The sequence below is a fragment of the Pleurodeles waltl genome, chromosome 7, assembly GCF_031143425.1.
Source record: "Pleurodeles waltl isolate 20211129_DDA chromosome 7, aPleWal1.hap1.20221129, whole genome shotgun sequence".
Taxonomy (NCBI): Eukaryota; Metazoa; Chordata; class Amphibia; order Caudata; family Salamandridae; genus Pleurodeles; species Pleurodeles waltl.
In genome coordinates, this window is record NC_090446.1 from 159,402,179 (window position 1) to 159,419,831 (window position 17,653).

At 40.0% G+C, this 17,653-nt stretch overlaps 1 protein-coding gene across 1 annotated transcript in view; it reads right to left on the reverse strand.

Moving 5' to 3' along the window:
• The window catches only part of ARFGEF2 (ARF guanine nucleotide exchange factor 2), a 557,551-nt gene that overhangs the window by 311,660 nt on the left and 228,238 nt on the right, over window positions 1–17,653 (reverse strand). The window contains exons 19-20 of the mRNA XM_069243445.1: window positions 14,018–14,169; window positions 5,007–5,135 (exon numbers count right to left, since the gene is read on the reverse strand). Of these exons, the coding sequence (XP_069099546.1) occupies window positions 5,007–5,135; window positions 14,018–14,169 (281 nt within the window). The remainder of the gene's footprint in view (window positions 1–5,006; window positions 5,136–14,017; window positions 14,170–17,653) is intronic.

Genomic DNA, 17,653 nt, shown 5'->3' on the forward strand with positions numbered 1-17,653 from the left:
TTTGGAATCAGAAAAATACCAGCCATTCCTTGATTGTTTTTTTATGTGGTGTTTTTGTCATTTGGGGTGCACTTCTTTCACTATTCTGATTTTGGATTGTGATTACAAAACAAACATTTCATGCTATGATAATGGTTTTCAGCAATAATAAAAGTCTGTGTTGTCATGCAGATTTGGGTACTGGTTGTAGTGGACCAAAATAGGATGCTCATTACACACAATTTACTGTCTATATTCAAAATTGTGAATGATTAAGTCAGTAGCAAAACATAATTTTTTTTTTTTTTTGCCATAATAGAAATAACATTTACCAAGTGAGCTTCACATGAATGTGTGCTTCATTGTAAGAATTTGAATTCAGCTCAATATTCTTGAGGCTGAAATTGCCTTGGAAATGAACTTTGAAATCTCATTACCAGTCGATTAAGACATTACATTTTGGAAGTGATTAGCAGGGATTGTGAAATGTGCCTGTATTAGAGACATTTTAACATTTAGTAGAAATTTTCAAACGTTTGCAAGCAGAGAAATTCGTAGTGAACTTTCTAGAATATCAAGAAACTTTGTGAATAACTGCATTTTTGAAAAAATATTATTTGCTCACAAATAAAACGGACCGATTCAAAGCACCATGGCTGCCAGGAGCATGAGTGCGAAGGAGAGACACAAAAGGAAAAAGAAGTTTGCTCGCAGTCAAACGTATCAGTAAAAGTGCAATTATCCAAGTAAATGGATCGGTGTCCAAGGGGGTAACAAAACCGCCCCAAGAAGGGACAAACGTAAGGCATTTACCAATGATAAAGGATTTTTGAAAGGCAAGCCCACGAACGAGTGAAGGTGATGGGTGTGAGGTGGGCATGGTTAAAAGCCCACGTCGATAACAACACATCGGAAAAAGCAGCGTTTTCGCACGCGCTGCTATGCTCAACCTAAAAAGAACTGAAAAGAGTCAGTGATAAATAACAGCTTTGATTCTTGGATATTTTTTTCTTGATTTTTTATTTGAATTTGGGTTTAATTTTTTGGCCTGTAATTAGAGAAATCATGGAGTTCAATCACAACAGACGTAGAAAATACATATGTATAGGTCTAGCAGTGGTGACGGTTATCATGATAATAATATTGCCTATAGGTTTGAGTTTGCCCACAACAAAGGATTCAGACCAGACTTTAATCCCCTTGCTTATCAAAACTGATTTCACAAAAATGAGAAGTATTTACATACTGATAGTTTTAAAGGTGATTTATCAGTCAACGTGTAGTATAAGTTATTGTGTGAATATGTTGAGACAATGGAAGTAAGACTGCTACGTGTGCACACAGCTGCCTTCATCAGTTAGTGAAGAAATTACATATCACAGTTTACCCCTCACCTATAGAATATTCTGCAGTTTACCCCTAACCTATAGAATTTCCTACAGTCTGTTATCAACACTATTTTATCAGCAGGAGTAAAATCAACACTTTCATTCAAATGATTTAGTGTGTTCAATTGTTCCTCTCATGAAACATTTAAGTATCATTGCAAAGGAAAAGAACATTGACTATATGGAAGGTTTCTTTGAACATACTTTGACATTTGGAACAGTATATGCACACAAGAGTAACTTAACTAGCACTCTAAGTCCTGAAGAAAATGAATTCATTGGACAAGTAGTGGAAAGAAGGAGAGCAATGAAAGCCAAAATAAAGAAAGGTGTAGTTTTGCAGAATTAAGAGAGAGATGCAATACATGCAATGGCTGTAAATCAAGGATTCCTAGCTATTGATTGTCAACATGTAGGGAAGCTACTGAGTGTAGACATATATTTTTCATTTAAAAGTGCTTGGACTTTTATGCTGAACAGTCAAGACCCTGTCATACCAGGTGTTTATTTCCTATATTGGAAAAATGCCTATTACAAGCAGCCTAAAGGCTGGTATGGTACATGTTACCTGGGAGTAGTCTTTTCAAAGATGTATCATGTGGAACATTTTAATTATCTAGTCTGGAGTGAGACCTCAAACTGCAGAATCAAAAGAGGAGGAAATGCTTCAGAAATTACAGGAGATAGTTTTGGTGCCATAAACCCATCTGTACGCGTGATCTTGAATGACATCAAGATAAGAAAGTTGCCAACAATAGTAGATAACTTATCTACAGACACAGCAGGTGCCATATTGTTGATGGACACATAAATGGTAGCTATGAGATCAATGGTTTTGCAAAGTTGTCTTGCTTAGACATATTACTCAGGAGGAAGGCGGAGTACGCAAAATGCTATATGCGCAACAATGTTGCACATTTATCCCTGACAATAGTAAAGAGATAAGAAATTACATTTCAAATTTGACTGACTTGAAATAGACCTGAAACAGCTGACAGAAACAGGTGCATGGGAAGCTTCAGGAAATGGTTTTACAGCTACTGGTAGATAGTTTGGAAGCCTGAGAAGAGGTATTGTGGGAACAATACTGAGACCCATATTGATAGCAATCTTGCCAGCCCTAGTTGCAGTTGAAGTTTACAGATTATACAAGCTCCTGAAAGAGAAAAGAACTAAGAGTAGATAGAGACACGAAGAGATGGAAATGGAGAAAAGAGAAGCCTGTATTACAGACATGTAGAGCTGTTAGAGAACTTCAGAAGATGTTACCTGAAATGAACCTCTGAAGTTTTGGGCTGTCTCAATGAAAATGGGTGGGAGTAATTTGTGATGGCATAGTTGCCATCAAAGGGGGGACCAATGTATTCTAAGTGTTAGTAAGTCCCTCGTGTCACAAAGGTCATCAAAATGTGACAGTCTATGTTTGATGTAAATCACAGTTTTGATGGTTAAACGTAGAAAGCTGCACTGACAAGCAATTTAAATGTCCACTCTCTTGTATTTCAGAGTTAGACTTAAGCAGCATTTGAATTCAATTACATGTTAGAGTGTTGAAAGATATGTTATTATATAATTTTGACTCTAGACTAACTGCATATAGAAACAATATTGAATTTCCAATGACAAGCAAAAAGAGAAATGCAATTCTCTGTTGTATCTAATGATATGCAGTAACAGTGGTTTTCCCATTTGAAATGAAGTGTACTATTAATATTAATGGAATATTATTAATGCTGAATCTATAAGTTTGCATATACCATGTGTTTTACTAAAACACATTAATTAAATGCATTTTATATTTTCTCTTGCATTAGCAGGGGCGAGACCTGTTGAATCTTGTAATTTGTGACCATTCTAGAAATGCTTATTCATTGTCTAACGTAGAAGCCTTTTAGATAATGTTCTCATGAGAAGCTTAGCGAGTTGGTAATAGATTCTATTCTAAAGAGAATGTAGCACAGTATCCTTGACAGAAGAACAGTACAAAACATGGACTGGTATCAAATACAATTGTTTCTAATATGCAAGGAGCCACACAGATGAAAGGTGTTCCATTGACAGACCTGGGAAGAAATTGGACTGTTTCAATTTGGAGTCATATGATTAATATGATTAATTTCTGTTGGATGATGCCCATTCAACGGGACCTTTAGCGAAGAAGAATGCTTTGTGAATTCTAAAATGCTGATGGACATTTAAACTTTGAAGCAGTCCTGAGCAGTCCCTGACAGATCTATCAAGCCCCCAGATGCTGTCCTGATGATTGCTGATCCACATGCTTTGCTGATGAAGATCCCCTGAATGCTGTACCCCTGAAGAGGTATCTTTCTCCCTGCCATTATATTTGAAATGCCCTTCTAGACTTAGAAGTCCTTTATTTTCCAAGACTCTTGAACGAGCTTATGAGATGCTGACCCTTTCCCTTTTTTTTTTTTTTTTTTTAACTTTTGCTCAACTTATTTAGTGCCTTGTAATCCGAGATTCCCCTTTTCCAAATTAATGTTGTCCTTTTTGTGCTTTTTGTCTTTTTCCTACAGGTGTTCCTCTCAACACATGTATTACCCTGATAAAGTTAGTTGTAGAGTTGATGTGTGTTCAGCTAAAGATTATTGACTCTGCTAAATTTGAATTAACCAATGATTATTAACTTTGAGCAACGTAATATCTCAGATATTTTCATTGATGTTATCTATTATTCATCTTGAATATTTAGTGCTATTAATGATAGTTTGTTTAAATCTATTTTGACAACTTGGGCAACCTTTGGTGATTATGTACCTTTATAAATTGTTTTTGTGCATTTTTTACATGACATTGAGCTTATGTTTGTAATAAACCCATTAACTTTATTCTGATTACAGTTTACCCTCTGCGGTTACCTTGGTCAAGGTGTTTAAATTGTTTGGGGTGGTATTAAATGTTGTTGATGGTTCTACCATACTGCTTACTGGGACCTACGTTTTATCCACCTTGAATAGCATTGATTCCTGCAAAGGATGAAAATGCAACATTACACTCAAAATAGGCAGAAAAGGTCGTTTTCAGGAGAGTATTAAGCAGTGAACCTACCTGTTGCCGTGAGTAGCAATAAGACAGAGGTTCCTGAAAGTTGCTGGCTCTTATAGCTATGAAACTATGTGATCTCATAAGGTACTGTTTAATCTGCATCTCTCTACTGTTGCTACTGAGATCAGTAATAAAGTACTTGCATATCATGGCAACTCACTGTTCTGCACCTATATGTAGAGGTAATTCATACCTCTGTGAGCCATTAACCTGAAAATGTAATTGTGATTTTCTTTTGAGGAAAACGGTTTAGTACCTTCTTAGACATGTACACAATCCATGTTTACATTCCACTAACCTGTACTCTGCCTAAGTGATAAATTCTAATTGGATCCAAGAAAGCTTTAAGTTCAAATTCTTCAAAATGAGTTTAATGGAAAAATCCAGGCTAAAGGCCACTGAACAGGACAGACGTTCAGTTGCTGACAGTCATGTACACAGAAATGGCTACCTCTTTTTTGGGTAAACACAAACACAGTTCTGAAGAAACAAATAATTACATAAATAGTTATACAACCATCTGAAGTTGACTAAAAGTCACATTAAAAACCAGCCACTATTACGTATACAAACCTGCATGCCAAAAATACAGGCTATCCGAATCGCACATCTTATTCCTTCCAAGCACAGGGACGCAACTTCAGTGTCATCACAGTTCTGTAGGCCAATGCTGTAGGCTGCTAACAGAGGAGTCCATATAAGCTAAAGAAAGGACAAACAATATGTCTATATTCTTTCTTGTATACGGTATAAAAATGATCAAAACAGCATGCATAGCCATCAAGTCAAAACAATAGAGAAGCCTCACAACTTGTAGGACATCCTTTTTTCCTCACTCTGCAAGGTACCTCTTTTTCACCATCAGTGAAAGGAAAACAAAAGAAAGTTCATTATGTTAAAACACCTTGTTACAAGTTAAGAGAGAAATACAGGTCCCTCACAGAATATCTTATTATAGAGTCCAGCAGGTCAAAGGTGAAAGGGTACAGAAAAAGTACAACATATGCATAAACCAGTGTATGACATAGCAATATGTGTGTTACACCTCATTTCAAAGTAGCAAACTGAGAATAGAGGTACTTGCCACACTTGGTAAATACCTTGTCCCTGGATAACTGTAATTACGGAGAGTAATAATTAGACCAAAGAATTCTGAACACTTAGGAATCAAGACAGAAGGGAAGATGGAGGATGACTGATTAACAGAAACAGCCAACTATGCTCTTTGTGCATGTTTGCATATGTCAGAGATATACACCAGTAGTTTTTTTTCTGAATTTGAAATAGACTAGTCTTAAACTTCTGCACTACATCTACTTTTCAAAAATTACCTAACATGATTTTTACTACGGGGGAACTCTGGCCGAGGAAATAAAACATAATGGTGTTTTCCTGCAAAGTCTGTGTAGTGTTTTGAAGGCAAGAATCCACATGAAAAATGTATTCCGACCTCAACCTTAATCAGACAAAACTTATCATATCTGACAAGACACTTAATTGATAAAAAATCTTTGCAGATCAACTTTTGTAAGGGGGAATCGGATACATTTGTACAAACACATGTGAGGATGTTAATTTAAAGTACTGCTTACCTGCCAATCGGATGTATACTGGAAAGAGCAAATGTTATTACATTATAACATAACAAACATACGTTTATTTTCTAAAGCACACTTTCAACCCCACAGCATATTTTGGCAACCAATAACAGATGTTTGTTATTTAACTCAATGCTACACATTTTATCAACCTTCGAGAAATAAAAGGCCAAGTGGATCTTCTGGGATTCAAAACTGTCACCATCAATCCAACACAGATTCCTGCAGTGGATACATTAGTCAACTGAGCTACTAGATCCAGCATTATGCTAGTATTGCACAAAATGCTTTAGCTGGTTTGTGAGTGAGCACACAGAACACATGAATATTGTCTCTGTTTACAGAGACTTTGGTTGAAATGAAGAAGCATGAAGCCTGACTGACCTGAAATCATTGGTTTTAGAACTTTGGACTGCAGTTTGTTTTATAATGATCAAATGTGGGTTGAATAAACGTAAGGTAAGGATTTTAGGGACAAAGAAATTTTTTGCTGTGGCATGTCTTATGACAGTAAGAGAGCATTTGCTTGCAGTGAAGATTTGGGCCTGAGAAGATGATCCCAACATGGCAGTGGCACATGGTGTCTATGACGAGGCCTGTCTGTGAGCTGATGTGCATGGCTATCTCTAGTTAGAATATCTATCTTATTCCTGGAACTGTGAGTATGGCATTGGAAGTCAAATGGTACGAAATAGAGTAGTGAGAAGCTGTTTGGGCACTGTAAAATGCAATGTAAAATGTGCTGTAGGCGAAACTGATTAAACCATGTTTCACTGCTCTACAGTATTCCTTTATTATTATAGTAACATTGTAAATCTAAACTAATTGTTTGAACAAAATTCTGGGCATTAGTCCCACTTCTCCAAAATGGCTGGGGCCAGTTTAGAATTGGGTATCACTGCCATTAAAAAAAAAAAAAAAAAACGTTAACTCTCTCTTATCATTAACTACAGAGAAGCCTCCTAAATATACATGCACCTTGCATTTTGCAGGACTTTGTGATAAGCAATAAGATACAAGACACAGATAAATGTCTAGATCAGAATGGTGTATGACTATGTATTAAATTTGTTTTAGCACTAGAAGAAAGTTATCTTACATTCGACTAGGGAATTTAAAGGTTAGACAATCTGAGAGTTTAAAGGTTAGACAATTTAAGTATGTTTGTACAGTTTTTCATTGTCCCAAGGATATCTTATATCTGGACTAAGGCCCTTCAATCAAACCTGCTCCTTGAAAATGCCTCTACACTAAATGGAACTGACTGCAGCAGAAAATTTAAGTTTCATGAGAACTAGACTAATATCAACTGTGTCACATACGTGTTATGTCCCTAGTGAGTATAATAATTATTTAACCGGGGTTGCACTCACTAAGAGATTGATATCTTTACCTTCAATAGAGACTTCTAGCCACAGAGTCCTTACCACAGAATATTTCCTAGGCATCAGACTGGATCTGGAAAATGTTCATCAGTACCTCTGAAAGCCGGTAGGTGGAACTGTTTGGTTCAGAGTCAGCCACTCTGGTGCATGGTGTCTGTATAGGTGCCCCCATCGCGCTGACATCAATTCTTTTCTTTCCATGTCCTCAGCGGAGACTTAGAAGAGCTACCTCAGTCTCTCTTGACTTTTTGCAAATGCTTTTTGAGCTTTTGCTCCCAGTATTCATTAGGAATGTCCCCTAAATAAGACCTGTGGGTTTTAAACCTTGTGGAGCCTGTCACCATAGATGTCTGTGACAGACCCCTAAATTGTTTGCTTGTAGTGCCTGTAGACGGGCCATGACTCCAAGAACTGTCAAGACTGCTGTGCGATGAGCTGCAAGGCAGTCAGGGCACGTGCCGTGAAGCTCCTGGTTGATAGACACCAGATGAAACCCATCACTCCAGATCACGGCTGCACTGAAACTTCCAGACCTGCTCTCGTAGTCGCTCCCGACGGTCATTATAGAGGTCTAAATCTTTGTTGGCTAAGTCCCACAAGAAAACATCCAGGAAGTTGAAACACTCTTCAGCTTTACTACACTTGTATAAGTCATTGGATGAAGTGTGGGAATGATGCCATAAGTTTAGGCCTGCTCCAACATTTTGCCTGCAGTCTGAATCTGGGTCCACTCCACACATGTGAATAACCTGGAACCAGACTCACCCTCCAACGTCATACTCACCCCCCACCCCTAGAACCCCATCCACCCCAGACCCCCATGGCCACCAGTATAAAATAATTTTATGCAGCTAAGCACCTCATATTTGGGCTTGCCGTCTCCTTAGAGTGACTTTGAGCCCCATGGGTTGGCAGGTGCCCCGACTGGATTTATACCAGCTGGTTTGCCCTCTGTACCACTTGGGCCCTTTGAAGCAGTTCCTGGATCAAGACTGGCTGCAATCATAAATCCAAACCCTATACCGGAGTCTGCTCCAGTGGCACTGTTCCCTGCGCTGTGACATCCATCCGTGGTGCTGACTGCAACATTATTTCTGACTCCGATACAAAGCCGGACCAGCATCATATGACGTCGACTCCAGCACTGATGTGATCTACAGCCTCAGAGAAGAGGTACTCTGAGTGCCATTTCAGTGGTAGCAACCTTGGACCTGGTGGGATGAGCCCTCAGTCATCCCAGAGGCTGCTTCTTGCCCAACTTTTAACAGATATGGGTGCAGAGGAATATCCCCCTTGACAAAGTCCTCTTCTGTACAGCCTTCCCTTTCTTTGCCCCAAAAAACACTATAAACCGTTGCAGGCCACCTGATAGTCTTTGATGGAATTGACGTGAAAGCTCAGGGCTGTCTTGTGTTTCAGAAAATTAAAGTCTTTTGTCCTCTTTCAAAGGGAGATGCAGAGAAAAGAACTTTGGGAGGGTGATGGATTGCCCAACATGAAAAGGAGTCACAGGTTTTGGCAAAAAGGCAGTTTTGGTCTTTAGCACTAGTATGCCTGTGAAAAAGGTGGTGTAGGACCTGAAGAGATGAGCTGAATCGCTCAAAAGACTTACCTATAAGGGACACCTGGAAACCCACAGAGAAACTTGTAGATCTCACTGAAGAGTGGTGATGGAGCACCACACTGGTGCTGACTGGTCATCCCAAGCAACTGGTAGTGTCCAGGTCAGATCTTATTACATATTTGGTTGCATCTTTACCATGTTGAAAGGTCTGAGAAAGGGAGGCCCACAAGTCTTCAGTAACAGCTAATATGATCTCCCCTACCATGTACCGGAGGGAGCAGGTATATTAGCCAAAGAGGCAACTGGCGTTGACAGACTTCAAGACAAGTCTGTCTGGGGTGGGTGCATGGGAAATGAATTGAGGTACATCTTACTGGTGGAAGATTGAATTACCAGATTCTCTGATGTTCGATGTTGAATGAGAAAACTGTAGTCATTCACTGCTGGTCTATGCTGCCTGGAAATCTGTCTGTTTACCCGATGGCAAGAACAAGGCTTCACCCAAGTGCTCATCAATGTGTCCATAAGGGCTTTGTGTAATGGTATGAAAGGCTGCGCGCCTCCAAGGTGTGAGACCTCAGTGAGTACCTTGGTCATTTCCTCCACAGAAGGAAGTTGTAGGTCCATAATCTCAGCTAAAGGTCTAATCTTCACATCTGCATGTTTAATCACCCTGCAACAGAAGCACATTCCTCTGTTGGTAGCCCATGGGGCAGAGGGTAGAAGGAAATGAACCCAATAATAATGGAGGTATGCAGCCCACAAAGTCAACTTGGTGCCACCTACTAGCACGTGGGAGCACTGATGTGTAATAGTTTCCGGACCCAGTCTGGTGCCAGGGGATTTTTAAAATATGAGGAATCTGTGGTTAAAAGTATCCATCAGTTTTCACATTAGTAGGCCTATATTTTATTTCTGAAGGGGTCAAGACAGAAGTCCTGCAAGTAGGAATTGTGTTTCCCTACCTCTTTTATGTACATTTCTTTGCATAGAATGGGACTATGTGTAATTAACACTGCTTGATCAAGTTAGAAATTTGCTACTGACGATGCACACCAAATTTCGGGAGGAGTTAAAGTCAGAAGCATGCCACAATTTTTGTGTGCATCTACACGGTCTGAAATGTAAAAATCTTATTTATCAAATCAAATTAATGAAAATTAGGGTGCCAGACAATGCGTGACATATAATCTGGCTGCATAATTGTAGTGACCCTGATAATGCTAAAAGTTTGCTGAGTGGTTGTTAGGCATGCCATTATAATGATAAACTCTAATTTCATAGGAAGAAATTAAAAAAATCTCATATTTTGTGAAATCTAGTGTGTTATAATTCTGAGATGCCTGCAAAAAACACCCAAAAATGCATTCATCAAATATTTTTTCTTATTTTAGCATTTCTTCCCTACTTCGATAATTAGTCTGCAGAGATACAGAGTTCCAAAACATGTGTAACAAGCCTAAGACTTTTCATGTACTTTTTTTGTCTGCTTTTTCTTGTGCAATTACTACCATCTAAGCTTTTTAGGTCTAGCCTAGGGAGCGCATGCGCCATTTCTTCTAGACATGCTGTTATCTACTATGTGTGCTCATCACCAGCCAATCATTTTTTATTTGTTGCTTTGTGTGTCCTTTGCACAGGCCTGCTTCTTTGTGGTCTGTATTTGCTATTTGTCCCCCCTTTTTGTGTCTCCACCCTGGTAGGCTTGCTCTTTTGTGCATATGGGTTTGGTTAAACGCACTATTTTTTCCTTTTGCCCTTGCTTTCAGAATGTCTTCTTTTATTCCTGTGTGGTCTTGCTGTTGAGCCGAACACGTTCTACTGACGGGAGTGCTAATAAACTTAAACATAAAAAGCTTTGTGACATCGCATCCTAACTGGTGGTGATGCATGTCTTTATGGTGCTGCTTGGCGTGGGGCTCTTGTGTGCCCACTCAAGCCTCGTGCTCTGTAGAAGTATCAACTCATTTCAGTACCTTATTTCTTTTATTTGCTTTTTTGTGTGTTTGCTAGTTTGTTTACATAGACATGTGGCACGAGTTTCGCTTTTTTTCCCTTTAACAGCTGCCTATTCTTTCATCCAGGGAAAGCCATTAAGAGCTCACACTCTTCTTTGATTTTTTTAAGAGTGCCTCAGCTTGGTTTCATTTGTATGATAAGCACGTGTTCTTTGCGTCTCCTTGGTCTCCTTTCATTTTGAAGAGGAAGCTGGTGGGATTTCTGAGGCCTGGAGAGTGTGACCGTTTCATGCTCTCAGACTCGGTTTAGGTTTTTTTCTTTTATGATGACTCCCAGGCTGGCCTGGGGTGTAGAAACTGCATACATTTGAGTGTGATTAATGGCAGACCAACTCCTTCTGAAAGGTGGCTTAGCTGCTTTTAGGAGATTAAATGCAGCGCTGTTGGCCCACGTTATTTTTTATTGCAGTCTGTTTTATAGTGCTGCTGTGTGAGGGGCCTACTTCCTGTAAACACTAATTTATAAATCCTGCTGTGAGGCACATGACGTTTGGGACATATTTTCAGGTTTTGAAGTTCAGGTATGGTGTTTTAAATCTTATTATTTCAACATATTTATAAATCTTTACTTACCTGTTACCTTTCCGATGATGGCTGTTTTTTTCTTTGCCTGGGGCAGCTTCTTTTTCTCTATGGCCAAAGACATGCTTAACCTTTTGGTACAGCCTGTTTATTTGTAGCTTTTTAGGTTGAGCCTCATTCTAAGTCCAATAGGCAGTGCTGCAAGCTGCTTCTCTGGACCTGTTGGTAATTCCTCATTCTTAGTCCTGTAGATAATGCTGCAGCTGCTTCTCTGGTCCTGCAGGCAATTCCTCATTCATAGTCCTCTCGGAAGTGCTGCAAGCTGCTTCTATGGTTCCGTCTGTAAGTCCTCATTCTAACTCCTCTAAAAAGTGCTGCTAGCTGTTTCTCTGGTCCCAGTAGTAATTTTTCATTTTTAGACCTGTAGACAATGCTGCAGCTGCTTCCCTGGTCCCAGTGGTAATTCCTCATTCTTTGTCCTCTAGAAAGTGCTGCAAGCTTCTTCTCTGGACCCGTTGGTAATTCATCATTCTTCATCAGTAATTACTCATTCTACGTCCTTTAAGTAGTGCTGCTAGCTGGTTCTCTGGCCCCAGTGGTAATTCCTCAATCTAAGCTCCCTCAAGGCAGTGCTGCTAGCTGCTTCTCTGGTCCCAGTAGTAATTCCTCACTCTTAGTCCTGTAGAAACTGCTGCAGCTGCTTCTCTGGTCCCAGTAGTAATTCCTCACTCTTAGTCCTGTAGAAAATGCTGCAGCTGCTTCTCTGATCCCAGTGGTAATTCCATATTCTAGGTCCTCTAGGCAGTGCTGCTAGCTGCTTCTCTGGTCCCAGTGGTAATTCCTCATTCTTAGTCCTATAGGAAGTGCTGCAAGCTAAATCTCTGGTCTTGTCCGTAATTCCTCATTCTAAGTCCTCTAGACAATGCTGAAAGCTGCGTCTCTGGACCCACTGGTAATTTTTCATTCTAAATCCACTAGGCGCTGCTGCAAACTGCTTCTCTGGACCCCTCGTCTATTACTCATTCTAAGTCCTCTACACAGTGCTGCAGCTGCTTCTCTGGTCCCCGTGGTAATTCCTCATTCTTAGTCCTCTAGACAGTGCTGCAGGTGTTTCTCTGGTCCCAGTGGTAATTTCTCATTCTTTGTCCTCTAGGAAGTGTTGCAAACTGCTTCTCTGGTCCAGTCAGTAATTTCTCATTCTACGTCCCATAGACAATGCCGCAAGTTGCTTCTCTGGGCCTGTTGGTAATTACTCATTCTAAGTCCTCAAGACAGAGCTGCTTGCTGCTCCTCTGTTCCCTCATTCTTAGTCCTGTAGACAATGCTGCAGTTGCTTCTTTGGTGAGTGGTAATTCCTCATTCTTTGTCTTCTTGGAAGTGCTGCAGTTGCTTCTCTGGTCCCAGTAGTAATTCCTCATTCTTAGTTATCTAGGAAGTGCTGCAAGCTGCTTCTCTGGTCCCAGTGGTAATTCATCATTCTAAGACCTCTAGGCAATGCTGGGAACTGCTTCTCGGGTCCCGTTGGTAATTCCTCATTCTAAGTCCTCTAGGCAGCGCTGCTTCCCTTGTCCCAGTAGTAATTCCTTATTCTAAGTCCCCTAGACAGTGCTGCAGGTGCTTCTCTGGTCCCAGCTGTAATTTGTCGTTCTTAGTCCCTAGGAAATGCTGCAAGCTGCTTCTGTGGTCCCTTTGGTAATTCCTCATTCTACGTCCTCTAGACAATCCTGCAAACTGCTTTTCTGGTCCTGCCAGTAATTACTCAATCTAATGTCTCTAGGCAGTGCTCCTAGCTGCTTTGCTGGTCCCAGTGGTAATTCATCATTCTAAGTCCTCTAGACAGTGCTGCTAGCTGCTTCTCTGGCCCCAGTGGTTTTTCCTTATTCTTAGTCCTGTAAACAATGATTAATCTGTTTCTCTGGTCCCACTGGTAATTCCTCCTAAGTCTTCTAGACAATGCTGGAAGCTGCTTCTCTGGTCCTGTTGGTAATACCTCATTCTAATTCCTATAGGCAGTGCTGCTAGCTGCTTCTCTTGTCCCAATAGTAATTCCGCATTCTAAGTCCTCTAAACAGTGCAGCTAGCAGCTTCTCTGGTCCCAGTCATAACCCCTCATTCTTAGTCCTGCAGACAATACTGCAACTGCTTCTCTGGTCCCAGTGGTAATTCCTCATTCTTAGTCCCCTAGACAGTGCTGCAGCTCTGTCACTGTTCATACATCCACTACACTCCAAGCCAAAACACTCAGGTAAAATACATTGTCATTTACAACACCAATAGCTCTAACTCTTACAAATATGAGACGTATTGCATTGCAAATGCTTGTTTTATTTAAACAGTTATTTGTTTACTATCTAAGATGAAGAAATATTAAGTCTTAATAAAAAAATCTGTTTTGTAAATATAAAATATTCCTTACGTTAACATTTATGCACAGTAAAATGCTGCATTTATCAATGAGATTCATAAAAAATAAATGTCAAGGGCATTCTTAACTCACTTTGAACATGGGTCTGACGTGATCAAGATGTGTCGCGCTAGTAAACGAAGCCTTTGCATGGCTTACTGCCTCCATTAAGGCTTTTGCAGTTTTAGCCATTTGCTCCATTTCCATATTGTACAACAGCCTTCTCTGCTTCTCGCTGGCAACACCTATGAGAAAAATGTAAATCTGTTACCATTAGAGGAGTGCTCATAGGGTTAGAAAAGAAGTCAATGCCTTTTAGGAGAGATGCAACTTGTTCTGTATTCTTAATAAGTACTTTTGCTTGAGTTTTTCAATATGCAGGGAAGAGACAGAATCATAAAACATAATATAAAGACATGTATTCAATGCTAGCTATAATACAAAGTATGACAGATGGTAAAATAAAGGTCTCAGTGCACAGTATTGCGAATATCAGAGTTCATAGTATAGGTATGTGACAATGTTCCCTCTATGATCCCGATATTTTCTGGTGTTTGTCTGGGCGCTCTTGCTCATGGTATATGGACTTCCCTAGATGAGGGAATCTGTCTATTCAACTCAGCCACTCCATAATTGGAGATTTGGGGATGCCCAGGTGAATCTGTAGTTTTGGGAAATGTCCCTTTTAGCAAGCAGGAATCCCATTTCCATCGATGATATTGCTTGAGGTTGACTACCTATACCTTCCATGATGCCCAGAATTGCTATCATAAGAGACATCCCTATGTGCTGCTTCAATACTGCCATGAGAGTTACTGAGACACTCTACCAGTATTGTCTCCTCCCACTGCAGCCTGAGATCACATACAAAAATCTACCTGCCTGTTATGCTTCTGAGCAGAAGCAACTAGGGGAGTGACTCTGACTATTCGCCACAGAAGGTCTGAGGTACGGTGTACTCGATGGAGGAAAGTGAACAGGACATGGTGAAGTCAGGTGATGTGTCCACTTCTTAGAGTGCCTTTTTCAACTCCCTCCACCTGTATTTGTTTAGTAGCCCTATAGTTTGTTCCTACTGAGAGCACAATTCAGCACAAAGATTTGGAGTATTAGCTAAAAAACTGTCGTAGATGTGAGAGATTACTCCTTTGTCCAGTCAGGCAATTATTACTCAAGCTTTTAATGGACTAAATTCTGACAGAGCCGATAATTCTATCAGGGGTACATCTGAGGCATGTCTGAGTTACAGTATTTACAAAACTGGGATTTATGTAGTGCAAATTCCTCTCTTAGTTGCGTGAATGCCTTCATGTGGTCTTGGTGTGCCATAGATTGTCAAGTTTCAAAATTATGATATGTTCAAACGTCATGAAGCTCATCAGACTAGATGAATGAGTCAGCCATGTTCTGTTCCACAATCATGTCTCCCGAGAGCCCACCTTATGCAGCTTAAGTAGTAGTTACGCCTTCAGTCCATGGCAACTTGAGTGAGTGAAATTCGGAGAGTGAAACTTTGGCGAGTGAAATAGGTGCTAAAGATATGTATATAAATTCAAGTGGGCCAAATTAGTTAATTGAGGAACGTTTTAGACGAACTGCAAGGTTCTCTCTGTATCCAAATGTTTTGCACGGCCAGCTCATGCATGCAATAATACAGGCACATGTCTACCCTACCAAAACCCTCAACATTGTACTTCTGGATGGTGTAGTGAAATTTCAGGAGTGTTATTATTTTGCATAGGGCTACCCTTCCCAAGAGGTTAATGGCAGAGTTTTCTACTTCCATAGAGGTCGGTACAATACCCCCACCAGTGATATGCTGAGGAACAAACTGCCTTCTTACCCATGTGTCGACATTACCACATATCAGAGAGCCCAGAAGATGTTGCCTACTCAGAGAGGCCCAGAAGCCTGTGTTTCACAATGGTCAAGCTTTCTTTCCATTGTCGCATTGAAGTCAACCTCAATCACGGTCAACCAAAGAAGTATATCGCTGACACTAGTCAATGAGCACATCACCAGGATGGGTGGTGTGTAAACATTGAAAAACGCTCAAGTAGGGCACCCATTCAGCGACTAACATGTAACATCTTTACTAGTTGAAATTATTCTGGTAGAATGGAGCAAGTTTGATATGGTTCTAAAACCAGGATTTATTGCAAATTACTTGAAATAAAGGTCAGAGTTTTTGCAAGGTGTGACCTCTGATGCCTTAACAGTTCTACAATTTAGCTCAGAAATGAACATGCCCTTCCTGAAATATCTTTAGAGGTCCACATGTAAATATGGTCCAGATAAGCTCTCACAAGGTCCTATGGCAAACACAGGTTTAGACCAACGTATCAACTTAGCTCAGAAGGAAGACAGGCTGAGACCCACACATCTCCCACAACTTACCTGGAGGTAATGTGTATCAGGCAATGACTAATCAGTCAGAGAAGTCCATGATTACATTTATACATTAGTAGGTTCAGAAACACCTTTTGCCAAAAGATGGATATGCAAATGAAATCTACACTAGCCTTTATTAAATATTACAGCCTGGTTTTAGGGAAAAATGTATCAATAAGCATTATTGTAGATATACATAATTGTGAAAATGCAGAACACAATACATGAATAAACAACAAAAATTGATAACCTAGTAGATTGTGATCATTAAATCAAATCAATGATCCATTCAAGGTTCATTAGAGGCCCCCCCCTTAGTCACCTACCTAATATCTACATTGGTAAGAAATGTCATAATAATGAGACTCCTTAGTGTCAACTAGAACCCACACAGTTCGGTTAAAGTTAACAGAGGTTTTCTTGGTCAGCATCATTGCTTGGAGAAAGAAGGCCAATCACTTTTATGTCGTACTATGACTGAGAAGGAGACAGACAGCAACTGTCCACACCAATGTGTGCTCTTCAAGCAGACGGTTTGAGATTTCAATACACCAACAGAACTTCTCTCTCAGCTAAAATGCCCAAGTACTGACACTATATGCTGATTCTAATCATTTTTATGGGAAAATGGGCTGTGTGACTTGTGATGTAATAGGTCCGAAAAGAAACCGTGAGTTTCTCCTGCACATTTATCTGAAACTTATTGGGGGTTCTTTAAAAAAATCATACTGCAGGAATAAGCACCATATAGAACTATTGGTGCAATATCAACTTACACCAAAACATCATTTTACCATGAATACATGCAAATAAAACAGCAACAAAACCATGTGCTTTGATTTATATGCAGAAATGATAAAGGATACATGAATTAATGATTAAATCAAAGCAATAAGGGTTCAAAAAATTGAAAAGGGCCAAAGCATATAACACTCTTTTCTTGCATTGGAGTTTGAGATGCCAACTCTTAATGATCACCTTGGGCTTCGGACACACTGTTTCAGACAATCTGTTTTGTTCCCCTAACTAAGCAGGGAGAGTGTAGAATGTGGAGGGTACCACTGGGTTTCTGAACAGATGTACTGCAGCACATTCATAGTATTAGAATGGAAAAGTCCCTTGCATGGTGATGAATCTGTATACCTGCCCTAATTGTCTCAGCTGTAATAACATCTGGATACATGGTGCAGATTGTTGTTTTAATGGGCGGCCACTGATTTTGTCTTTGTGCCATGACATAGGCCTGTCTCACAGATTACAGTCTCGGTGAACCGAGAGGGGCGCCCAAAGCTGTACCCTCATAGTGGTAAAAGACTACTGCCTTTGCCAGGAGTCATG